This window comes from Jaculus jaculus, chromosome 5 (assembly GCF_020740685.1).
Source record: "Jaculus jaculus isolate mJacJac1 chromosome 5, mJacJac1.mat.Y.cur, whole genome shotgun sequence".
Lineage (NCBI taxonomy): Eukaryota > Metazoa > Chordata > Mammalia > Rodentia > Dipodidae > Jaculus > Jaculus jaculus.
Genome location: NC_059106.1, coordinates 71,514,181 through 71,540,544, shown reverse-complemented (window position 1 = coordinate 71,540,544; position 26,364 = coordinate 71,514,181). Strand labels below are relative to the sequence as shown.

The 26,364-nt window shown below is 49.8% G+C and overlaps 1 protein-coding gene across 5 annotated transcripts in view; it reads right to left on the bottom strand.

Moving 5' to 3' along the window:
* The window catches only part of Csmd2 (CUB and Sushi multiple domains 2), a 671,876-nt gene that overhangs the window by 129,730 nt on the left and 515,782 nt on the right, over positions 1-26,364 (bottom strand). For all 5 annotated transcript variants that reach the window (XM_045150007.1, XM_045150008.1, XM_045150010.1 and 2 more), the window contains 5 exons: positions 23,975-24,113; positions 20,999-21,186; positions 6,717-6,911; positions 5,424-5,540; positions 1,995-2,108 (listed from right to left, as the gene is read on the bottom strand). In XM_045150007.1, coding sequence (XP_045005942.1) covers positions 1,995-2,108; positions 5,424-5,540; positions 6,717-6,911; positions 20,999-21,186; positions 23,975-24,113 — 753 coding nt within the window. The remainder of the gene's footprint in view (positions 1-1,994; positions 2,109-5,423; positions 5,541-6,716; positions 6,912-20,998; positions 21,187-23,974; positions 24,114-26,364) is intronic.

The following is a 26,364-nucleotide window of genomic DNA, read 5'->3' as shown; positions in this document are numbered from 1 at the left end:
GTCAATCCTGAAATTCACAGGCAAGCTAGGATGGCCTTCACAGTGGCAAGACAGAAACAAGCAAACAGACAAAAAATACCTACCACCACCAAAAAGAGACTCCCAAAATAAGGCAAAAGTGGAGAATCAACGCTCCAAGGTTGTCCTCTGACCTTCATACACGCTCTGTGGCATAGGTGTATCCATAAACACAGACATCATACAACACACACCCATACACACATATAAAATCATAATGGCTGTGGTAGAGCGTGCCTGGGGGACAGGTAGATCATGAGTTTGAGGTCAGGCTGGGTTATATAGCAATACTTTGTCTCAAAAAAAAATGACCATGGGGATAGACAGAACTAAGTATTCAAAGTTATTATGTTTAATATATTCATTATGTTTAATATATTTATATGTTTAATATATAAATGTTATAGTTTTGTAATAACTCAAAACTATACATGAATAAATATACACATTTAGAGGAAATGGATTAAAGGTCTAGTAAAGACCCTAACTTCATAAAAATTTATAAGTAAGTTTGTCATTTTGAAAATTTGGCCAGGACAACAGATTGATTCTATTTGGTTCAAGTCTCTATATCCAATAATAAACCAAAATAAATTCCAAAGGTATTAAGGCAAAACATGAATCTAAAAACACATCAAAGAAAACAAACAGAGGAAGATTCATTTGGTCAGCAGAAAAGCAAAGGGGTAAATTATTAAAAGAAAGCATCAATAGATTTGATATCGCGATGTAAATTTTCTGACATTAAAAATACTCTGAAGACAATTAAATGGTAAATGACAAGCTGGAGGCTAAGACTTTTTATAGCATATAATCTAGACAAAAGGCTTTTATTGTTTATAATATACACTGCCTATAGAAATTCAGCTCTCTATGAATAAGAAAACAAGTGCTAATAGAAAAATCGACACAAATTTGCAAACCAAAATGCATGGGCCAATAAATACGTTATAAAAAGGTAACACCTAACTAGTAATAAAAAAGCAAATTAGAAAATGGGATACTATTTCTATTTTTCAAATTAGTGATACTTTCTTCTATAAGTCCTAGTTCTGGTGAAAGTGAAGCATAGTCTCTTCCTTATTGTTGGTGAACAAAGTAGTGTGCTCTTTCTAGAGGGGTATTAGACAATCCATATAGAAAGCCTTAGTGTCTCACACTTATCCTTTAACTTGTCCCTTCTACTCATGATAGTCTCAGATGCAGTCAGAGATATGTGTCAAGATGCATGTACAATACAATGAGTTACTTTTTGTGAAACAAAACCAAAGTAAGTGTTCAATACTAGGGAATTCATTACATAAATCTTAAATAACAGTATGAGAGTCTACTAAGCAGCATTAAAAACCCCATTACGATAGAGACATGATGACAGTGGAAAGTTCACAGTAAATACTTCAATAATGAATGGATATTGCTTTCCTCAATAAAAAATGTAAGATTGTCTGAGTATATCTGAAGACTGGAAGGAGATATACTACATCTTAGCAGTGGTATTTTTTTTTTTCTGAGTGGTTTTTATTTAAAGTTCTGTAATACAACTATTTTGTCTTGCCCCTGATTTTTCTACAATAAAAATGTAATATGCTAGCTGGGCGGGGTGGCGCATGCCTTTAATCCCAGCACTCGGGAGGCAGAGGTAAGATATCACTGTGAGTTCAAGACCACCCTGAGACTACATAGTGAATTCCAGGTCAGCCTGGACTAGAGTGAAACCCTACTTCAAAAAACAACAACAAAAAAAAAGTAATATGCTTATTATTAGAAGATGAGGTCTGGGTATAAGCTGATGCTATTCTGCAAGGGGTGCCCTGTTATATATGGCTGTTCTGATTCGGACACATTCCTAGCATATAGTAAGCTGGAAGGGTCTACCTGTGGCCCGGGTGCTTACAGGCCATCAATCCTGTTAGCCAGCCCAGGACAGCCCAGCCGCCACCCCCCCGCCTCCGCCATTCCCACGCTGGCCCTGGTACCTGTGTGGGAGCCCGAGAGTGAGCTGAGGAGCCGAGAGTGCTGGCTGTGGCCATCATGTACCTCCACTACGTCGTTGAGGGCCGTGTGGAAGAAGGCGAACTGGCCAAATACCACTGTGGAGGAGACAGGCATGGAGGTCTCAGGGTAGAGACTGGGCCAGCAGGTTGGAGGTTCGGGAGGGGAAGGGCTCTGCAGGCCAGGAGAAGGGCAACTGGGCTTTGCTTGCTCATGAGCCAGTGTCTTATGGGCCTTTCTACTGGAGGCTTAGCACATTGGTCAGACACCAGGCGCAGGGATGTGGCAGAGGGAAGGTCCAGGATGGCTTTCTCCATGGGGGTCAAGACGATACCAAGGCCTGCACCCCAAGGTCCGGCCTTTGGAGGTGACACTGAGCTAACATTATTCCTTTCTGCACAGCAGTGGTAATAGCTACTCGAGGCTATGATAGGGCTTTCCGTACCATCCCCCGTTTTCCCAGTGATTTCAAGACCAGATGTTCTCCCTGACTTTTTCTTCAGATCCCTAGTTGATGAGGGCAGCCCCTGGACACAAGCTCTCCTGCAGTGAATAGGAATGATGGTGCCACTGAGGCAAGAGCAGATGTCTCTGGAGCGGGCAGCATCTCCACTCGGTTTCATCCAGGTGGGAACGCAGCAGTTATCAAGCATGGACTGAGGGCCTGGCACCATGCCATGCATGAGACTGCCTTCTTTGACCATGACTCTTCCAAAGATTAGTCATATTTTGTAGACAAAGAGACAGAGGCTTGCAGGTTAAGAGAGTTCCCAGGACCACTTAGCTAATTTAGGGATGGGACCTGCATCAGTGCCCAGTCAGATAAGGTCTAAGGGCATTGTCCTCTGATGGGAGTTCAGGCCTCCAGTTGTGGATGGTAGGGGTGTCTTCAGCCATCTCTGTCAGTGCTGGAGGGACAGGGGGCACGACTGGCCAAAGTGGGCACATCACCCATTCACCTATCTTCCAGATCCACTTCATTTAGCCTGCATTCGTCTTCCAGTTGGCCTGGGGCACTGTGGGCAGGAGCCAGGTAGATTCATCCCTACTTGGTTCAGAGCCTTCTGAATGTAGGATGTGTGTGTGTGTGTGTGTGTGTGTGTGTGCGCACTTGTATAGATTGCATGTGCATGTGTTAGGTATTATGTCTATGTAGTATGTATGTTGTGTTATGTGCTCTGCATGTTGTGTATGTGGGGCGGGGGGAGCAGGTAGGGAGGGACCAGGGCAAGGTATTGACTTATGAGAAAGCATATGCCACTGGAGTGAGATTCTCAGCTCTTGACTCATAGGCCAAGAAGGAGAGGAAGTGCAAGGGGAAGAGAGTATCTTCATGCCCTGAAAATGGGCGCCGGGCTAGTGGCCGTGGCTGGCTGTGCTGTGGAGGGGGCAGGATGGCCAAGGTTCCTGCCTTCACGAAGCGGAGCTTGTAGCTTGCACCCTCCCCCATCCAACACGTGGTTAAGAAACTAAACAAAATGATCTCAGATAGTGTCAGTTAAGTTCTAGGGTTATGGGGAAGCATGATAGGGTGAGGCAGGCCACCTCTGAAAGATCTTTATATCTGTGGTAACATCATGTCAGGAGCTCACGCCTCTGGCAGCAGCCCACCCTGCATTTGGCCTGTGTTGTAGAGCTGAACACTAGTCTGGGGGCTCTGGCTGCTGCTCGTGGGACTGCTCCAGGAAGCTTCTCTTTGCCAGAGAGGACCAGCCCTGAGCCTGGTAGGAGGGTCAGATTTTCCCCTCTGGGTGAGGATGACCTGTCCAACTTAGGTCCTGACATGATGTTGCCAAAGATATAAAGATCTTTCAGGGCTGGAGAGATGGCTCAGTGGTTAAGTGCTTGCGTGTGAAGCCTAAGGACCCCGGTTCAAGGCTCCATTCCTCAGGACCCAAGTTAGCCAGATGCACAAGGGGTGCACGCGTCTGGAGTTCGTTCACAGTGGCTGGAGGCCTTGGCGCGCCCCTTCTCTCTCTCTCTCTCTCTGCCTTTCTCTCTCTGTCGCTCTCAACTAAATAAATAAAAATGAACAAAAAGATCTTTCAGAGGTGGCTTCTTGTCATGAGAGGAATTCAAGCAGTGTACCCTGCCTGCTATCAAGCTCAGGCTGTGTTGGACGGTGTTTCCTGACTTTCCTTGGCTGGATCCTGCAGGCGTATCAAGCAGTGTACACACACCGCTCAGGGAGCAGGGGGTAGGGCAGGCACAGGTGCCAAGGGGTCCGAGCTGTGGGAAAGGCTGAGGCTGGGAGTTGACCGTGGCGCTTGCCTCTGATGCAGCACATGGCCCTGATGAGGGTGCTTCCTGTTTGCTCGAAGACTCAGGTACCCACCCCTGCGCTGTGTCTGCCCATCCTGCTTGGGAATACACAGCCACTTCTTCTGAGATAATCAGGGCACTTTCGTGCCCACTGCCACGCTCAATATGAACTCGATTTTGAACCAGTTGTTCCAAGACCCAGGGGAAGGAGGGAGTAGCTAGGCTGGGAAATGACTGTCCTTCAAGAACTACTTTGAATGCTTCTAGCAAGGTCCTTCGTATCCTCACCACCAACCCGGCAGCCATTCTAATTTCTTCTGTCAAGATCTCTTGGGATCTGAAGGTTTCTCTGTCTTCTCAGGGAAGTGGCCTGTTCTTACAGGGTTCTTTCTCTCTCTCTCTTCCCTCCTTTCCCTTTGCCCTTTCCTTTCCTCCCTTTCTTCCCTCCCTCCCTTCTTTCTCTTTCTTCTTCCTCCTTCCCTCTCTCTCTCCCTCCCTTCCCTCTCCCTTTCTTTCTTTCATTCTTTCTTCCTTTCTTTCTTTGCAAGGCAGGGTCACACTAAGCTCAGGCTAATCTGAAACTCACTGTGTAGCCCCAGACTATCCTTGAACTCATGGCAACCTTCTCTACCTCAGCCTCCCACGTGCTGACACTAAAGGCATGAGCCACCATGCCCAGCTTTCATAGTTTCTTTCTCCTACATCCCGCTGCTTGGTACTACTCACATGGACTACTGGAGTGACAGGGCTCCCGGTGGGTCCCTAGCACCCTCAGCCTCAAGCCCAGGTCTATCCTATTCCTCCCCTCCTTCTTGCTCTCCGGCCATCGCTGTGCCTGGGTCTGCACTGCCCAGTCCCTTCAGTCTATGCTGCCCCGAGGAGCCCCAAGGGCATCTGGCCTTCCTGTGCCCGTCCTCAGCAGCTCCTCGCCTGGGCTTGCCCTCATCCTGGTCTGCTCCCCTTGCCCCTCCTGTCAGGAGCGCCTCCTCCGGGGCACTCCAGAGCACTGACACTCTTGTCTTGCCTGGGAGGCAGCTGTGCTGGTACCCACAGTGGAACTAGATAACTAACTGTGAGGCGCCTAAGCAGAGGCCATCTTGGAATGAAAGGGTAGAGTCAAAAAACATAAAAACAGACCAAGAAAATCCTACCATAGTCCTTGGGCACAGTGACAAAATATAAGCAGATCTGTCCGCTGGTGTAGTTCTGGGGGTAGTTGGGGGACAAGACCACTCCGTCTGAACCCACATACTGTCCACCACAGGGAGCTGGAAAAGAAGCCAGAGAGGGGGCCTGGTGACCTGGTGGCCTCTCATCAGCTTCCTGTCCCCCCTTTTTCAGGCCCTGAGCCTCTGGCCCAGGAAAGGCTATCTGAGGTAGAGCAGGGGTGTTTGGAGGCCGCTGCCCTGTGGCCATCCAGGAGTGGGAACATGCCAGAACTTGCCTTTTTTCCATGTTAATTCTTATTAATTAGAAACTTTGTCATGTGGACGTCTCATGTGTTGATTCCATTCCTCTCCTCCCACCCCCATTCCACTGAGGGACCTCCTCAGTGGGGTTACTGGTACTCACCATGGGGTTCTGGGCTATGAGTGACGGGAGCAGCAGTCAGTTCAGTCATTGTGTGTGTGTGTGGTGGGGGAATGCCTCGGGATACTCCTTCCTACCCTGTGACCCCTTACAATCTCTAACCCCCCTCTTCTGCAGCGTTTCCTGAGCCTTGGTTGGTGTGTTCAAAGCACTTCCACACTGAGCTCCCACAGCACTCTCATTGCTTTCTGAGTGTTAACACTGGCACGACGCCTCGAAGCCAGTGCCTTGGGGAGAACGTCAGAAAACGAAATGGTCTGTGGCCCCATGGCTGACATGCACCCAAGCAGCTGGTACCTCTTGAGTCAGGAGCCCCTCTGACTAACCCACTGGCAGGGACTCCGCCTAGCTATCTCCTGTTGCCATCTGAGGTCCAAGCAGTTGGTCTCTCTTGCTCACTCAGGCACAGGGCTCTTTGTATTTTTTTTTTTTTTTTAACTTGAGCAGATCCTTGTGCACCTGAGGTTTTGACACTCATTCGTATCCCTCTTATCTGGACCACATGGCAGCCAAGGCCCACTGGAGATAGCTCTTTGGTATGTCCCCAGGCGCATGAGCAAGCCCAAGGCCACCTTTAGTTTCCCCCTCTTGTGTCTGCTCTCTGGGTGGCATGTCTGCAGGCCTCAGTTGATAACATGAGCAGCTATCGGAATGGGGATCATGTGACGGAGAGGGGTGACCATCCATGAGGGCCTGGGACATCATGTGAAGGGTGAAATAGTTCCCATTTGCTACAAACCCACTTGCCAGGCCTGGCTTGCCTCACAGGAGTCACCTTTGAGGTCTGTGTGCCATTTCCCCTCCTCTAGTGCGCCCTTAGGTCCTCATACTCCTCCTTCCCCGGCCACCCTTACCTGTGCAGACTGGCCTTGCGTTGTTCCATGCGGGCTTCCCGTCGGGCCCCAGGACGCAGCTCAGGGTGGGGGTGCCCTCAACCTCGTAGCCCGCGTGACAGTAGTAGGTGATCGAGGAGCCCAACTTCAGGTCGGACCCCACCCGCGTGCCATTCTTGATGGAACCAGGGTCAAAACATGACTCTCGTGGGTTTTCTGGGAAAACAGACACAGACAGGCGAACATAAGCACACAGAGAGGAATCCATAGCGGCCCATTTTGAGGAGGAGCAGTGGGACTCATGGGGGCTGGTGGAGAAGCATTTCGACGGGTTCAAACCCCAAGGCTGGGAACCATCTTGGGGATTGAAGTGCTACTCCTCCCTCCTTCTCGCTGCTCCGGCTCCTTTAAGGGGAGACAGGGCTGCTGTCCTTGAAGGAGCTGACACCCTGACCCCACAGCCTGGGGGCATGCAGGTTCACTACAGTGAAAGGTCGGTGGTGGGCTGAGCCTAGTCCCTGGCTCATCTCTGGACCTCCAGCCCTCACACGGTGGTAGGTCTCCTTAGCTCGGTGCCTCCAGCCTGGGCGCTGGCACCATTCTGCCATCCTCCCGCTGGCCTGGGGGTGGAGCGAGGGTCTGCTCTGCAGGGCCCCAGGCACCAGGGGAGGTGGGAAACCCCACTCCACCCTCTAAGTTGGGTTCTCCTGAACTCTGGGAGGTTAAAGGCTCCCATAACGGTTTCCCATGGCTTTGTATTGGGTATTGAGTATGCCACAAAGCACGATATATTTCTATCTTGCCACTAAGCCTTAGGATCTTCCCAATCGGGCATGCTAAGGACATGCCTGAGTAGCGCATGCTTGTCGACATCCATCTGCGCTGTGCTTGATGTTGCCTGAGGTCTGGGACTGCCATCCTTAGCCGGGTCTCTACAGCAGGTGCCGCGGCCTTTCTCTCCACCAAAGGGAACTCCCCAGCAGTTGTGGGAGGCAACACTTGCTCCCACCCACAACGGCCTCTTCTCACACCTATCAGATGGTCCAGTCAGTGGCTGGACATGAGGCTGCACAGTTCCAGGAACCTACCACTGGCTCTTAGGCTTTGGTTAGAGTGTGGGTGGGGATGGGCGAGAGTAAGGTCTAGAGATGGTGGCTCATGAATGTGCTGACCGCCTTCTGCCCAGGGGCTCTGGCAGCGGCCAACCAGAGCGGGGGAGGGGAGGGCTGGGGGGAGGGATGGAATTTCAACTATGAACGGCTCAGGAGGGATTTCGCTGAGGGCAGTCGCTGTCACCTGGATACCATTTACACTATGCACACAGGTGGCAGTCACTGCTTGAGGCCATCACTGAGCTGCCAATCAGCCCGTTGAGTGATGGGACGGGACCCCAAGGCTCTATGATCTTGTCAAGTCCTGTCACTCCTGCATTTGAGTTCTGCTCTTGCTGTCTTCTCCCATGCTTTAGCATGGAGCAGTCCCGCATGCGCCAGTGCAGGGGGCTCACGGGGGCCTGGAGAACCTTCCCCTCTAGTCTGGCAAAGGCCCCCCCCCCCCAGGCTTCCTTCTGTGCCTCATGGTGCATCACCCTGATCCCCGCATCAAATCTGCTCTCTCCTTAAGCTCTGTGTCTCTGGCAAGAATACAAATGGCTACTGGGTGACCCGTATGTGAATCACAGCGATAAGACAAACTGTCACCATTAATTCATAGTGAGTCAAATCTTATTTGAAGTTCAGAGAAATTAAGTGACTGGAACCAAACTCATACAGCTCAAGAGAAACAGAATTAGCCATGGCACCCACTATTCACGTTCCACCCCCCCCACCTTTGACTTAAACAATGGGGTCCAGGTTTGATGGACAGCTTCTAGGCATCAGCTAAGTCCTGTATTTCCCAGTCTCCTGGACAGCCATGCGTGGCCTGAGAGATGCAAAACACAAGTCGGATGGCCTTCCTTCCTTCAAGGAGACACAGTCCTTCCAGGCCCTGCAGGCACTGTCCTCTCGTCACCTCCTGATGGTTCTTGCTGACGTACTCCAGACAGGCCCGCGTCTGCAAGGGACATTCCTCCATCCGCATGGCTCCTTTGTCCCTCCCTGCAGAACTTAGCTTGCTGCTGTCTGCTCAGCAATGTCCTATGCACCTATTTAACACTACGAAGTTTCTTTCCCCGGCACTGGCCTCCACCTTTCCCTGGTGTATGATTAATGCTCTAAGCTACTGTAGATGATCCTTGTTTTTCCATCTCCTCCTACTAGAATGCAAATTCCAGGAGGGCCATTTCTCGGTTTTGTTCACTGTCTAGTGTGCCTGGCACCTGGTAGGCACTTGATACCTATTCTCAACGGACAAGCATGGAAATGCTAGAAGGACTGTGCATGGGAAGAGTTTTCACTGAGACAATGCTTACTTGCCCTTCCTTCTTCTTGCAACCTAGAACTCTCTTGGGATGGCTGGAACCCCAGAAGCCATCTTAGGACCTTGAGGGTGGGATTAGTTATGGTCTGAATGTGACACACCCCTCCTTCCCCGTAGACTCGTGTGTGTTCCTGGCTGGTGGAGTTGTTTGGGGAGGATGTGGGCCTGTTAAGCAATGAAGTCTTGCGGGAGGAGGTAGGTCACTGGGGATGGGCCTTGGGGTGCTATGGCTCCACCCCATTGCTTGTTTGTCCTTTGCTTCTTGGCTACGGATGCAATGTGACCAGCTGGGTTCCCCTCCCCCACCCCTGTGATGGGCTTTATGCCCCGGAATGATTGACTGATATATACCCTTCCCTCCTTCAACTGCTTCTTTTTTTTTTTTTTAATTATTTACTTATTTATTTGAGAGCGACAGACACAGAGAGAAAGACAGATAGAGGGAGAGAGAGAGAATGGGTGTGCCAGGGCTTCCAGCCTCTGCAAACGAACTCCAGACGCGTGCGCCCCCTTGTGCATCTGGCTAAGGTGGGACCTAGGGAACCAAGCCTCGAACCGGGGTCCTTAGGCTTCACAGGCAAGCGCCTAACTGCTAAGCCATCTCTCCAGCCCTCAACTGCTTCTTATTAGGTATTTGGTCATACGGGGGCCGTGGTCCAGAAGGGTAGAACAGACGACACAGGTGCCTTGAGAGCCTTGCATGGCGACTTCTTGAGTTCTTTCACTGGCAGGAGAATAAACTGCCCCCATGTTTAAGCAACTGTGTTTTGGGGTACCTGCTATACTAGCATTGGCTCCATCTAGGTAAAGCTTCCCCACATGTCAGAATGCCCTTTCTTCTCTGTGGCCAACTCCTGCACTTTTCAATGTCACACTCTTTCAGCAGATTTGTTTGACGTTTGTTTTCTCCCTGAAATAATTTATTTTATTTTATTTTTCTGTCATTATAGCTTGCATCATAATATCTTACTAGACAGGCAAGTATATTTCTTCCCAATGAGATCAAAACTCACTGTTTTGTAACCCCAGCAACTAGCACAGCATTTGGCACCAGGCCAGGCACTATATGGCACACTACACGGGCTGAATGAACGGCTGCTGGATTGTGAGGCTGAACACTCTGGGGCTTGAAAAAGCAAAACCACATCAGAGATTCCGACTCCAGGCTGGATTGCAGATTTACTCACATTGCAGAGCAGGATGGGCTTGTCATGCCCAGTGTGATCACATTAATAATAATGACGAGGATAATGACAGCAATGACGGGCTCTCACACAGGAACATCACCTTATAATTCTCATGGCCCTTTCCAATCTGTCATCTCGTCTGTGTCTGTAGCAGGCAGGCCAGGTATGCTCACGCTCAAGAGGAGGCGCGTGAGGAATGTGGTGATCAGAGGAGAGAAATGAGCTTTCCGGGCCATTCAGCTAGTAAGGGGGAGAATGAAGACTCAAAGCAGGTCTTCAGTGGGCCAAACCAGAGCTCAGCTGTGAGTGATAAAACAAAATGACTGAAACATCAGCATGGTGACACTAAACAAAACCCAATCCTTCTCTAGAGCAGGGAAACAGGAAGGAGCCAGTGGGTCTCTGGTCCTAACAGATGATTCCCAACTCTTCAGATAGCTAACCTGAAAACATCAGCCAAAGCATTAGGCAGTGAGGGACTGGATGAAAAGATTAGTCACCACCAACATAACTGACTTTTACAAAGAGGTAGCACAGGGCTGGAGAGATGGCTTAACGGTTAGGGTGCTTGCCTGTGAAGCCTAAGGACCCAGGTTCCGACTCCCCGGAACTCATGTAAGCCGGATACGCAAGGTAACGTGTGCGCGCACAGAGACACATGCATACAAGGTGGCGCACGTGTATGGAATTATGGTGCACAGGTAACTGTCCATTTTCTTTTTTTTTTTTGGCTTGCCTGTTTTTTTTTTTTTTTTTTAATAGCCGGGCGTGTTGGCACACACCTTTTTTTTTTAAATTTTTTATTTATTTATTTGAGAGCGACAGACACAGAGAGAAAGACAGATAGAGGGAGAGAGAGAATGGGGCGCCAGGGCTTCCAGCCTCTGCAAACGAACTCCGGATGCATGCGCCCCCTTGTGCATCTGGCTAACGTGGGACCTGGGGAAGCGAGCCTCGAACCGGGGTCCTTAGGCTTCACAGGCAAGCGCTTAACCGCTAAGCCATCTCTCCAGCCCAACTGTCCATTTTCTTATAAATAAAGTTTTATTTGAACACAGCAGTACCCACATCTATCTGTGGTTTCTTTAGCATTCCAACCACAGAGCTAAGCAGTAGCAACACAGACTATCTGAGCAAAACAGTTACTTCCTGGTCTCTCAGAAAACACCTGCCAACTCCAGGCATTGGATTCGCATTGCCTTATGTTAGTGCAGTTATCTGGCCTAACATGACAAGCTGCTGGTAATGGTGCTTCAGGGCATGTAGTGCTGGGGGGAAGGAGTTAAGTTTTTGTATGTTTGACTTTTTCCCCAGCAACATATGTTACTATAACAAGCGCTTGAAAGTGGCTTTTGTTATAAAGCACTGACTTCTCACGAGGGTCCACAGAAGATGATCAAAGCAGGATGAGAGCCAGCCATGTTGGCCTCCATGCTGTGCCTGCCCCCTTTACTTTGGGCCAGATGCCTTGGCACAAGCCTGTCAGTCACTCCAGGTGTGTCTCTTTACCTGACATCTCCTAACCCCCTTCAAGTATGAATAAGTATTAGTCTTAAACCTGCAATCACCTTGGATTCCAGGAGCAGCAAGGCCTCACTAAACAGACCCCCCCCCCCGCCGCCAGATGAAGGCAATTATCTGCGGTGGCAAGACTGCACCCTGCAGCAGTAATTTTCTCCTAAGAACCAGCTTGTGCCCTCAAGCAACAAGAACTTTTTTTTAAAATTGAATCTTGGGCTGGGGAGATGGCTCAATGGCTAAAGGCACCTGCTTGCAAAGCCTGCTGGCCCAGGTTCAATTCCCCAGTACCCACATGAAGCCAGATGCACAAAGTGGCACATGCATTTGCAATTTGCTGCATCGGGAGGCCCTGGCATGCCTATTCTCTCTCTTCCTCTTCTCTCAAGTAAATAAAAAAATAAATCAAATATTTAAAAATCTTTATTTCTTTACTTGAGGGAGGACAGGGGAGGGAAAAAAGAGAGAGAGAAATAACTCGAGAATGGGTACACCAGAGCCTCCTGCTGTTAGAAATAAACACCAGATGCATGTGCTGTAACTTCGTGCAGCTGGCTTTAGGTGGGCACTGGGAATCCTATCCTGCCATCAGGCTTTGCTTTGCCAGCACTTTTATTTTTTTTTTATTTTTTACTTTTTTAAAATTTTTTTTTTTTTTTGCTTATTTTTACTTATTTGAGAGCAACAGAGATTGAGAGAGAAAGAGGCAGATAGAGAGAGAGAATGGGCATGCCAGGGCCTCCACCCACTGCAAACCGAGCTCCAGACGCGTACGCCCCCTTGTGCATCTGGCTAACGTGGGTCCTGGAGAATCGAGCCTCGAACCGGGGTCCTTAGGCTTCACAGGCAAGTGCTTAACCGCTAAGCTATCTCTCCAGCCCTGCCAGCACTTTTAACCAGAGCATTTCCCCAGCCTGATCAGGGCTTCCTCAGAACGCCTTGCAAGCCCAGAGCACAGCCAGTTATCAACCGGACCACACTGGACCTGCTTCTTCGTTGCGCAGACTTCTTGCCCCTGCCCCAGTTTACCCTCTATTTCAACCTAAGGCTCGTCTTAGTGACTCAAGGATGAGCTCGGGGTCATGGGATCTGTTCCTCCCTCTGCTTTCCACTACCATTTGTCTCTTTAATTGGTATTATTATTTGGACTGGTGGCTGGGCCCAGCCTGCTGGAGATGCCAGAGTGAGGGCTGTTGTCCTAAAACTCTGCTTACATTACCTTTACAACAGGCAAAAGTGAAGATACTTCCATTGTGAATTTGCAAAGGAAGACCCGTTCATAGTGGTGGGAGGGCTGAGGCAGGAGCAGGTAATGAAATCTGATAATAGCTCTCGGGGCCACAGTGTTAATTGCAAATGTTTGAAAGAGAAAACAGACACTTCAGTATGTTCTGGCAAAAGCTGATTCCTCTCGGCCTTTCCTGGCTAGTTCAGATGCTCTTACACGTGCTTGAGTCTGTTCTGTGAAACCGTGCTCTGATCCACTCTGGCACCGAGGATTTCTACCTAATCTTCAAGGCCCCATCTAAACGGCCCCTGCTCAGCAATGCCTCCATCAACTACCCTTCTAATTGGGGCCCCACTTTTTGTTCCTAATATTTATGTATGTATGTAAGTCTATCTGTCTGTGTGTGTGTATGTCTGGGCATGTGTGTGTGCCATGGTGTGCATGTGGAGGCCAGCAGGAAACTTCCAGGCGTTTGTGCTCGACATTCACTGAGATGCGGGGGTCTCCTGGTGCTACAAGTAAGCTGTCATACTACAAACTAACGACGAAGTAACTGGTCTCCACCTCCCATTGCAGGCACGTTGGGATCACAGATGCACGTGCCACTTTGCATTGAGCTTTATGTGGGTGCTAGGGAATTTAACCTGGGCCTGCCGGATTTGCAAGCAAGTGCCTTTAACCACTGAGCCATCTCCCCAGCCCTGAAAGCTCACTTTTCGTTCTCAGAGTAGTCTGTTCTTTCCTTTCCTGACTGCTTACATTTCCCCGTCTAGGTCATCTGCTCCGCACTGCCTCCCTCAGACACATCTGCATCCCAGTGAGGTAGGGACCATAGCCACTTTACTCATGCCCGAGTCCTCAACACCTGACCAGCTACGGCAGGAAACAGGAGCTAAGCCAGCACTTGTTAGATGAACCTCTGATCTCGCACAGGTGCGTGAACACCTAAGCCCACCCCTGCCTCGGAATGAGGCCATGGCACGTGTCGGGAGAGGAAGCTGAAGGGCTCTCCAGTGCCCACTTTCTGTAGATACCACTGTCAGGAGAAACACACTCTGCCCCCTGTGACTTACTTTTAGTCCACAAGACAGGGTCTCCCCACCCCCGCTCTATTTTCCTCTAAGGGCAGAGCCACGCAGATGGCAAATTCTGATAAGAGCCTCAGAGGGGCAGTATCATAGGAACCCACCAGTGACATGGTTACATTCAGAATCACCTAGAAGGTCTGCCCGGAGACCACTAAGGCACCAAAGCCACCTTCCAGGAAGAACTGGACACAGCCCCCTAGCTGCAGAAGTATCTGTTGGTCTGTCACTAGAATGTTACCTCCGTGGAAGCAAGGGCTGTGGTGGCCTGCTCTGTTCTTAGGGTCTGACCTATTGTAGTCGTTCAACTCACATCTACTGAGTGAACAGGCATGGAAAGAAGGCTGATGGTGCTAGCCTCCAGTGCGAAGCCAGATCCCATGGTGGTGCTCAGTGCATGCCTGAATCAGGCATGGCTCCTCTGAGAGTCCCGTGAGGGAAGAGAACTGGGTGACAAGCTGGAAAGGGATTCCAAGCCATGTGTGTCCTAGGAGGATGAGGAAAAAAATAAAGCTGACCTGCAGAGAGGGACCGTGGCAAGCATTCAGAAAGGAGTGGTAGGTGTGTGTGTGTGTGTGTGTGTGCACGCGCGTGCACGCGCGGGTGGATAGCTTACTTGGTAAAGTGATTGCCTTGTAAGCAGGAAGACCTGAGTTTGAGCCCCAGAACCCATGTAAAAATGCCCCGTGTGGTGGTGTACTCTTACAGTCCCAGTACTGGGGAGATGGAGATTGGAGGATACCCGGAGCTCCTTGGCTAGTCAGTCCAGTCTAATTGGTGAGCTGTGGACCAATGAGTGACCAAGATCGTCCTCTGGCCTCCACACACATGTGCATTCAATGTGCACACGTACCTGCATCCACACGAACATAAACATGCACATCAAAAATAATAATTACAGGGCTGGAGAGATGGCTTAGTGGTTAAGGCACTTCTGTGAAGCCTAAGGACTCACATTCGACTCTCCATGTCCCATGTAAGCCAGACACATAGTGACACAAGTGTGCAATGTTGCACATGTGCACAAGGGGGCACACATGCCTGGAGTTAGATTGCAGTGGCTGGAGGTCCTGGGGTGTCAATTCTTTCTTTCTCTCTCTCTCTCTCTCTTGCATAAAAAAGGGAAGTCTGTTGTGCTTGCCTCAATAATAATAATAATAATAATAATAATAATAATAATAATAATAATGGACTAGAGAGATTGCTCAGCAGCTAAAGGAGCTTGCTTGCAAAGTCTGACGGCCTGCATTTGATTCCCTAGTGCCCACATAAAGCAAGATGCACAAAGTGGCACATGTGTCTGGAGTTTGTTTGCAATGGAAGAAGGCCCTGGAGCACCCATACTCACTCTGTTTCTGCCTCTGTCTGGGTAAAACAAACAAATGGAAATATTTAAAAATAATAATAATTAAAAATAAGCAAAGAGGGAGGAGATGAGTCAGGATGGTAATGTCCGCATTTAACGCTAATCCTTACTTTGGGGAGTTTATGCTTCCTGTCATAGGCTCCTGCAGTCTAACAATGTTTTGTCTTTTGTAATATATTAGAGTGAGTTTTGCTGCCTATATAGGTAAAATACAGAACCTTTTAAGTTAGTTTGGTTGCCAGTCTGATTATAAGGACAGTTTCCTTTCTGTCTCAGGTTGTTTTGAGTGGGTTTCTGTTTTCCTGACTCCTTACTATCCACCCATTTATTAAGTTATTTGTTAGTTTGTGCTTAAGTTGGTCTGAGTGGGTAACTGATTTGAAACTAAAATCCTCCTTTAGATTGGATCAAAGTATTGTTGCTTCCCACTTGTGAAGTCGATGGGATGTGACAGGCTCCTGGTCTCTGCCTGAGCTCTGAGAGGTTTGCACAGTGCTCAGCCAGCGCCCCCTCTCTGCGTGGGCTCTGTGGGCTCCTTGCACCCCCAAAAGCAGGACCTCTGAGACCACAGCCCCTAGGAGACCCGCATTTGTTAACATTAGCAGAGCCTGGATCCTTCCAGAAGACACAGAGACATATATGCTCGTGGGAGAAGGAGCCTGGCCTTTCTGTTTCTGAACACCTAGACCTGTGTAGTCGTACCCCTCCTCACCAGTCACACCTCCATCTGTGTTGCTCTGTGGACCTTCAGGGGCACAGCGTCTGAATGCTTGGCCAGGATCTGGCCAAGTATATAGCATACATGTATACACACACACACACACACACACACACACACACACACACTCGCTCTCTCCACTAATACTCATGTTTTAAATATTCCCACTGATATATGGGCATATATACACATGCAGAAACATTATTATACTTTTATCTTTAGGAAAAATAAAAGAAAATGTACTTTTCACTGGGTTAGCCCCAAGACATCCATACTCATGTCTCAAACAAGGACACAATAAATGAAATACAAATTAGACAGGAGGATGGCTTTAGGAGATGGAAGAGAGTGAGTGCATCAGAGTGTGTGCCCAGTACCTGTGGGTCCTGGGCAGTCTGCCAGGTGCAGGGACTATTTTCTGACCCTCAAATAGCTTCCACTACCATTGCTGTCCATCCTTCTAGATAAAGGGTGATGGTCCAAGAAGTTTTGCAGCTTGTTTCTGGCTACAGTGTTCACAGGGAGGGAGCCCACCCCAAAAGATACTAGGAGTATCATCAAGGCTGTGGGATCTGAGTGAATAGACCTACTCCAGGATCCCAGAGATCCTGGAAGAAGGTGACGGGGAAAGAAAGGGGTTCTAGGCTCTCCCACATGGGCTACCAGGCCAGAGACCCAGGGAGATGGCCTGGGGTGGCCAGTATCAGGAGGTGCGCACTCTGGGAAGGTAGGTAGGCAACTGGCAGTTCTTACTGCTCATGTCCCTGTCCCACCTGTTGTCATTTCAATGTGCAATGTCCCCCACAGGCTCATGCGTTTGAGCACTTGGTCCCCAGATGGTGGCGCTGTTTGGGAAGGTTGCGGAACCTTCAGGAGGTAGAAGCTAGCTGGAGGGAGAGGGCCGCTGGAGGTAGGCTCTGAGGTTTCATAGTCTGGCCCCACTTCCTGTTTGCTTTCTCTTTAATGTCAGCACTCGGGAGGCTGAGGTAGGAGGATCACTGTGAATTGGGGGCCACCCTGAGACTACATAGTGCATTCTAGCTCAGCCTGGGCCTAGAGCAAGACCCTACCACGTGAAACCAAAATAATAATAACAGTAATAATAAGAAGAACAGGAAGAAGGAGGAGGAGAAAATGGTGATGACGATACAGCAGCGGGGTTGCTGGGAGGAGCTCTGCAGGTCCCAGGCACATTTCTATGTCCTGTCTTTGGTTACAGTTCCAGAAGGTCTGATTGGATCTGTCCCAATAGCAGCGTGAGGAGAATGCTGTGGGCACAGGTTCTCCATATGGTGCTTGTGGTCGATTGAATTAGGTGTTTCCCCAGAAACTCATGCATTTGAATGCTTAGATCCCAGCTGACGGCAACTTGGGAGGTGGAGCTTTACCGAGGGAAGCATGTTGGTGGTGGTGGTGGGGGGGGGGGATTAGGAGTGTTGTAGCCAGCTTCCCTTTGCTGCAGTTTGGCTCGCTCTCCTGCTACTGGGCTACCTGATGTTGCCCAGGAGGTGATGTCCAGCCTCAATGCTACCATCTTTTCTCTGCCACCATGAAGCTTTCCCCTGAGACTTTAAACCAAAACAAATCCTCTCCTCCCATCAGCTGTCTTTGGTCAGGTGTCTAGTGCTCAGAGAAGGGAGGATAACACTATGTCTCTTTCTCAGGGAAGAATGCTGCTGCTACGTAAATGAATCGGGGCCTGGTGGAGACCTGAGTGAAAACACTCCAGACACTGGTGAAGACCTCAAATGCTGCTTCACTAACCAGGCATCCTCCCCAAGCTGGTGCCAATCCACGCTTCTACCCTGGCTTGCCCTACTTATGAGTCCAGTGATAACGATTCTATTTTTCTAATAGCCCTTTACCTCCTCCGCTTCCTCCAGGAAGTTTCCAGATGCTCTTACACACATATGTTCCCTTGAGCACGGACCCTCCTACTTCCAACTCTCCCTCCCCCATGTTGTCCCCAACCAGCTTGAAGTAGCCAGGACTTGAGTCAGCGCCCATCTACACAAAAAGGTCGGGATGTTAGGTGGGACAGCGCTCACAACAAAGGACCTAACAAGATGGCCATGCCCTCCAATAACCTCATCACCCACATTCGTGAGCATGATCGGGTCCAGCAGTTTCAAGATTCCTCTACCGGCCATCAGCGGCCCCCCTTCCCTAGTTGGAATCTTACAAAGAGACCTCTGCTCCTTCCCATCCTTGAAATAGTTACTTTCCTCAGCCTGCCCCTGGTTCCTAGCTAGTACGCCATCTCCCCCTGCCCTCCCCTTTAAAATACCTATACCTTAGGTCCTGGATGTGATTTCTCTGGCCTCACATCTTGGGACCAGTGAACCTCACTGGAGAGCTGTGCCAATAAACCTGAACCAGCTTTACTGATCTGGTTCCACATGTCCATCAAGCTTTTCAACTAGATCCACGCCAAAGGCTGGTCTGTAAGGCAACAGGACCAGCAGCAGCTATCTATTCTGTGCACCGTGCATCTTCCAGAACTCTACTTGACTAATAAGCACTGTAAGGAGTCCAACCAGCTGACAGGAATAACACTCAGGACAGCACTGGATGCTGATAAACACAGAGTTAGCTATCATTATGATTAGCATTATTTGTGAACTCATATGAGGCATTCCCAGGGGCTGCCAGAAATATTTAATTAAGGGACAATTTAAAAGGTAGCTGAGGCCCTACATTATGCAAGTGGAAAACATGATCCAGAAAAATTTTAATTTTTTTTTATTAAGAATGTATTTTGTATGGATACATCATGTGTTGGTACCATCTTTTCCCTCCTCCCTACCCCCATTTAACTGGTAATGTGACTCCATTTGTGCACGCTGGCTGATGAGGCCTGGGTAAACTTGGATTATTGTAACAAGAGCAGAATCGGGGGCTGGAGAGATGGCTTAGCTGTTAAGGCATTTGCGTGCAAAGCCAAAGGACCCCGGTTCGAATCTCTAGGTCCCATGTAAGCCAGATGCACACAGGGGAGCATGTGTATGGAGTTCATTTGCAGTGGCTAGGGGCCCTGGGGCGCTCATTCTCTCTCTCTCTCTCTCTCCTTCTTTCTCTCTCCCAAATAAATAAATAAAAAATATATATTTAAAGAGAAGAGAATTAATCATCTCTGGAGTAGATCCCAAGTGTTCAGTCCATTCTGGGCATTGTGCCGCTACATCTCTGTCTGCATTTCTTTCTACAGGATGTACATATAAAATAGCTTCGAATCTTAACCTTCTGCCACATAATTTTTATGGCCTCTATCTTGTAGATGATGTTCTAGCTGATAATAACTTGCCAAGCTCACAAATCAAGAAAGAAATGGACCTAGGATTGGGATAATGGGCTCTGGGATAATTAAGGAAGAAGAAAAGGTCAAAAAAGAGAATAATGGAGTAGAAAAAAGTGGAGCGCCCAGGGAGTTGGGAACTATCTTGCTACTATTAATAATCTTTGACGAGCACAGGATGTTTGACAGGTGCCAGCCACCATACCAAGGACTTCAGTGCATGGGCTCATTGATCCTGGCAGCTTTCCTATGAGGAGTTTTCTGACCATCATTTCACAGATGAAGAAGTAGAGGTTTTGAGAGGCTGAGGAACTCACCCAAGGTCAGAATCCTGCTAAGTAGCAGACGTGAACTTTTAATCCCATCACTCTAACTCTTGGCTAGGCAAATAAAAAAAGAAGTCACAACATTCCTGTGAGTGTTTATGTGCCACAACCATTCCTTTATGTTTTCTCTGTGGCTGCTTGGGCACCATGCGGACCTAGCTGAGTTACCGTGGCAGGCTTTTTACATGAGGTCTGGGGATTGAAGTCCGGCCGGCCTTCATGCTTGTGTAGCAAGTCTCTTACTCACAGAGCCATCTCCCCAGCCCTCAACTCCTACTCTAGAACCTTCCATCACTTACTGGCCTGACTTAAAGTTACCATGAGAATAAGAGACAAGAGGATCAGGAAGAACAGATGTGGTCAGGATGTGATCCAGATATATATAGCAGACGATGACCAGACTATGTTACAGTACCAAGGTATGGTCAGGGAGTGTCCTTGGGAGAGAGATCCTAGCACTGTGTTGCATGAGATGTCCATCTGGACTCATATGACCTGATGTGGTTTGAGTGCGTCTCTGAAAGGCTGATGGGACATGGACTTGGTGTCCCGTGTGGTGACGCTGAAGTGGTCGGGCCCAGTGGGAGGTGGTCAGGTCATTGGGCGCTGCCTTAGGAAAGGATTAAGGTAGTTCTCATGAAACCCTGGCTTTAGTGGTTGACTGCCATCGTGGTGCCCCCACCGAGAGCACCTCACCGGAGCCACTCAGAAGGCATGACGTGTGAGCTAGATAAACCTGTGGTCCTTAAACAGTACCAAGCCTCAGGGATTTGTTATAGCAACAGAAGATGGATGCAGAAGCTGGTCATTGGCGTTTCCCAGGATGAGGGAAGGCTGTGGGTTCTAGAGGAAGATTAAAACTCACACCTGAGCCCTCGCTGAAGCAGGGCAATGACCGGGAGGACCTTAGCTGGTAAGTATGGAGGAAGACTATGAGAATGAGGTCGAGCTAGCACTGAGCTTTATCAGAAAAGGAGAAGGGCACCCCTCCTCTAGCAGCCCTGGGACTTATGAGTGGGGAAGACCAAGCCATGTGGATGGTCCCCGGGGAGGCACGTGCTCTGCAGGTGGTCCCGCCCAAGCTCTCTCGTCTGCACTCAGCTCCTCTTCTCCCAGGCCTGCCGCCTTGCTCTCGGGGGTCCCTGCGCCGGGCCCTTACCTGTGTAGTCAATGACGAAGCCCGCGTTGCTCACAGAAGCGTCGCTGCGGAAGGCAAGGAAGAGGCTGTTGCTGCTGCTTTCAATGCGGCCTGGCAGCTGGGAGCCATAGAAGCTGCCTATGAGAGGGCTGAGCGAGTCCCGGCCGTCGTAGATGTGCAGGAAGTCGTAGCCAGGCTCCAGGTTAAAGCTGCGAACAGAAACAGCCCACCCCACCACGTTACGGTTAAGCCAAGGCTTGCGTTGGGGCCTTAGGCTCAACACGGGGGTGGGGCCTCCTGGAGAGCAATCCTGTCACCCCACAATACCCAGCTCCTGATGACTGGCTGGTGGGGAGGGAGAGGACGAAGCTCTCCAGTGATCTCCCAGTCAGGGGATGCTGTCCAGATGAACAGAGGAGGCAGATACAAGTCAGTGCCCAAAATTCCATCACTAAATATCTCATGTTCTCATATAAGATGGAAAGCCAGTTGCTAAGTCTAGGCACTGAGGGGCCAACCGGGGGGGTCTGAGCTCAAGCCTCTTGGCTGACACCTGCACTGTGAAATTGTGTTATTTTGCAGAGAGTTTTTAAAGAGGTTAGAGCCACCAGGGAGCCTCCGCTGGGCGGGAAGGGGCCTACCATCATTCCCTCACCCCTCACCACTCGGCTTCTCAAGTTCCTTCAGGCCCTGCTACCACCCATTGTGGGCATCACCCTCAGGTGTGTCTCGCTTAGCTATTCTAACCCTGGTATAGGGCCAAAATCCACTATAAAAGCTTTCTTAGTTTAGCAATTTGAACATCAGCATTCACGGATGGGATTTATCCCACTGGAATGGCTCAAGTGACGAAGATGGAAAAGGATGAGTCCTGGTGGGAAGTGGAGCCCCAGTGGACCTCACGCTCTGCTGGGGCTTGTGCGAACAGGTTTGCCTACTGGGGGTCGCTGTGTGCTCTTTCTGCTAACTCTGAACGTGGGCCAGCTCTCTCTCTGAGCTAGTGAGTGGTTACACTTAAGCACATAGCCAACGAAGGCAGCCAGAACCAAACCAAGTGTGCAAAAATGAAAATAACAGAAGCAAATGAGTTCTCAGAACAATGGATTTCTTATGCAAAGTCACTCCTGCTCACCCACGGGCTAGGGTACTCAGATGTACCATCTGGCTTGACTGAAGAAGAAACAGCCCTTCTATCCTTTAGCCAAGACATATGGTAGAGAGAAGGGGCCCCAGATTGGCTAGGACAAAGAGGGCAAGGCCAGTAGAGATCCAGGAGGCAGATGTGCACCTTCTAATGCTGGTGATGGCTGCAGGGTCACCCCATGTTTTTCTCCTGCAACTTGGCTTCTAACCTCCTGTTTTTGTTTTTTTTTTTTCAAAAGTCTCCAGGAAAGGATTCTGTGTGTGTCTGTCTTGGTCACAAATTATGAAGCTGCCACCTCTTAACAGTTTTTGTCTGTCCCTACCTTTCTCAGTCATTGGGTATTTTGACTCCTTTCAAGATGTCAATTCCTGGGTGTGGTGCCCAGGATAAGGGACACGTCAGACATCAGTGTGGCCTTCCAATGATTGGTGGTGCTAGAGAAGGCAACAGGTGCCCAGCCCACAAGGTAGAGTATAGCCCACATGCTGCACAGTTTTCCCAGAGAAGGTGACATCAGGTGTTCAAGAAAGTTCAGTCTGCACACTCCCAGCAATGGGACAAGAAGGGAAAAGAAAGGCACTTGGAGACAGAAGCACGGGAGTAGAGAGCCTGCCATCCTGGAGCTCCCAGCACAGGATGGGGCTGGGGTATCCTGGGGAGGATGATGGCGCCGGATGAGTGGGAGCCAAAGTCAAAGGCTCAGACTTAGTTACGGGTAAAAGAGAGTCATTAAAGGAATGATAAATAAACAGACAAAAGTAAACAAGAGAAGAATAAACAATCTATCAGCTCCTATGCTTTTGTGTGTTTGTGTGTGTAGTGTACACCTTGTGTGTACGCTCATGGAGATCAGAGGAAGATGGGTGCCCTCCTCAGTTTTCTCTTTTCCTGAGACACGGAAGGCTGAGTTTGCCTGGAAAGGAAGGGATGGCAAACCTGGCAGAAGAAGATGGGCGCAGAGAGGAAGACTGGAAGTCAAAGAAGCCAGAGAACCAAGGGAGAGGACTTCACACATGCCAAGGGGATGACCAGTATTAAGGATGGCAGGAGCATAAGAAAAGTTGCACAAGAGCTGGGCATGGTGGCACCCGTCTGTAATCTTAGCACTCAGGAGGCAGAGGTAGGAGGACTGCTGTGAGTTCGAGTCCAGCCGGAGGCTACATAGTGAATTCCAGGTCAGCCTGGGCTAGAGCAAAACCCTATCTTGAAACACCAAAAAAAACAAAAACAAAAACAAAAACCAACAACAAAACAAACATTTGCACAAGCTAAGATATGAAAATTCCATGCTTTTCTGACAACTGTGATAGTTGAACGTGTCCTTTATCAAAGCAAGTTTCCAGTGGCACTGTGGTGACAGAAGCCAGGTCCCAGTGGCCAAGAGTGTCACTTGTGGGGAGGCAGCAGAGGGGGACTGGGACAGATCTTTCAAGACTGGTCTGTGAGTGGAGTAGAGAGAGGTCAGGGATTAGGTCAGAAGGACATGGTGACCTGAATCTGGCCATCCGTCATGAAGCAGGAGGAGGGAACCAGGGGGTAGCAGGGCATGCAGGAGGGAGGGGAGGGGTCCCCATCTAGTGGCTCCTTTCAGTCTTAGTAGATGCAGAGGCCCAAAAGAAATAAAGATCCTATATTGCTGGGGTGCTAAAAGATGATGATGTATATAAAGCCAGTGGGCACAGTGCCTGGCACCGAGAAGATGGCCAGTGGATATGAATGACTCTATCATTTGTCTATATTCCATAGAACTGAGAACTCTACCACAGACTTTGGCATACTCACCTGAGCACACAGGTCCTCAACCCCCTAGCTGCTCTGAACCCTTGATCTCCCACCCGGGGAAAGGTACATACATGTTAAATACCAGGGCGATGACGTAGTCTGGCGAGACGGTCACTTTCCAGTCACACTCCTTGCCTGGTGGGTAGGGCTCTGGGTAGTTGGGTGACAGGATGACTCCTGAGGGTCCAGTTAGGTCTCCCCCACAGGGAGCTGATGAGAGAGGAAGGGGAGGGTCAGGCTGTGCCCTTCACTTAACCACTTTAAAATGGGGGAATTTTATGCCATATGCATTTCACCTCAATAAATTATTATTATTTTTTAAATGCCTGGCTCTGCTATTTCCTGGATGTGACCCTGGGGAAATTACCTAACTTCTCTAGATCTGCACGTCTTCCCTCTGTGGTGGCTACAGACTTAGTGGAGCGGTTTGGTGGAACATCTGGCATGGAGTCAGTGGTCAACATGGAGCCATCCTTGCCTTTCAGACATAAGACATGCTTTGCAGTCTCACGTCCAGAATCCAGGCGGGCTCTGTGAGTATTCACCACGGCTTCCATGCACTTGAGCCAAAAGAAGTGAAGCTACCTGCCTGCCGAGTGTGACTGGCCTCCTCCATTGCCAGCGTTCTTGGCATCTGCTCGGGGCCTTCCAGCTTTCTAGGGCACACCTCTGTGGGACTGGCGTACTACAGCCCTCAAGTCCTCCGTGGGGTCCCCCTCTCGGCCTCCCAAAAAGTGGGGAGGAGTAAGGTGTTTAGGGCAGCTAGGAAGTTACTCTCCTAAGGGCCTCTTGCAGCCTCCCCAAGTCCCGGGTAACTCTGCCCTCCTGGCCGGTGTTACAGGACTGTGACAGGGGGCTGACTAAAGTGGATGCTGGGAGGCGGGAAAACCCGGTGGGGACCACACGTTATCTGGAAACCACAGGGCACCGCCAAGTTCAGCAGTGGACTGAGCCCACTGGAGCACAGAGAGCTGGTAAGGGTGGCCAGGAACCCCAGGATGGACAGAGAGGTGGGAGGGGACCAAAGGGAGTGGCCGAGTACCAAAGTAAAGAGTGGCTCTTTGCTCGCCCTACAGCTGAGTTGTGGCTTTTGCTCAGTGGAGGTTTAGCAGGCTGGGCTAGCCCACAGGGCAGGTCCCCAGGTCAGGCCACACAGGGCCACACACAGCTGACCCTGACCCATGAGGGCTGACAAATGGGGTGCTCACGGAAAAACATATTGTACTGGTAACGTCAAGTTCCAAAGCATCCAAACAGGCTCCTGTCATCTCGGACACAGTGTTTCCTCACTGACAGCTCTGTGAGCTCGGGGGCGGGGTGCTCTCCTGGACAACACAGGAGACATGGAGGCGAAGTAACTTGCTCAGTCACTCTGAGACTAAAGCTCTTTGATGGGTGCAGCATGGCCTCTGAGCCGCAGGTGACCTTGGGGCAGGAGTGTCCCTCCCTGCAGGCCAGCTGGGGAAGTGCAGGTGCAGAGTCAGCCCTGACTGAGGCTCCTGTCTGTGGGGACGCTTGCCCCACACCGCCCTTCCCAGGAAGCTTTAGCCAGAGCGCGGGGTGGGGCAGAGCGACAGGCTGAGGCCTGTCTGGTCAGGACCACACAGCTAGACTGGATGTCCAGTCACACAGAGTGACCCCGCCCCAGCCAACCAGGAAAGCAGCCAGGGGTAGAGAAAGCCTGTGCATGAAAGTCCTGTGCGTGTTTTCCCCTGGGGTGGGGCTCCATGGTGCCACCATTTTGCACAGGGGTACAGCCTCAACCTCCCTTTGCCGGCTCAGGGGTTTCCCCTTATATTTGCACATGTGGGGTGAGTCTGGTGTTTCTGAAACCGCCCATTACTCTAAAGCACTGGGGTGTTGGGGTTCCAGGCCTCTGCTCTGACATGGCTTTTGTCTAGATGTGCCCTGGCACCAGACACCCAGATATCTGCTTTGTGTTCAGGATCCTGCAAGGACCTCTCTGACCTCTGCCAACGGTGCCCTGAAACCCTGGAAGGGACTCCTGGCTTGTGTCACCAAACGCTTCTTGGGATAGAGGAGGGACACAGCGGAGCTCAGCGAAGCAGGATGCATAGCTGGTATGGGGACTGCCTGATTATCACTCTGGATGGCTAAAAAGTGGCAGGTACTGGGGACAAGAACTGTGACAAGGGCATCAAATGGGGGAGGGGTGTCACGTGGTCCTGAGTTCAAATTCTAACACTGCTACTCATTAGCTGTGTGGGTTTGGGCTAGATGCCCCCACTCTCTGAGATTCCATCTCACTTCTACTACAAACAAATAATGCTTTTTTTTTTTTTTTAAGGTAGCATCTTGCTCTAGGCCATGTTTATCTGGAATGAACTATGTAGTCTCAGGCTGGCCTCGAACTCACAGCAATCCTCCTACCTCAGCCTCTTGAGTGCTAGAAATAAAGGTGTGCACCACCATACCTGGCAGTAACTTTTTTTTTTTTTTT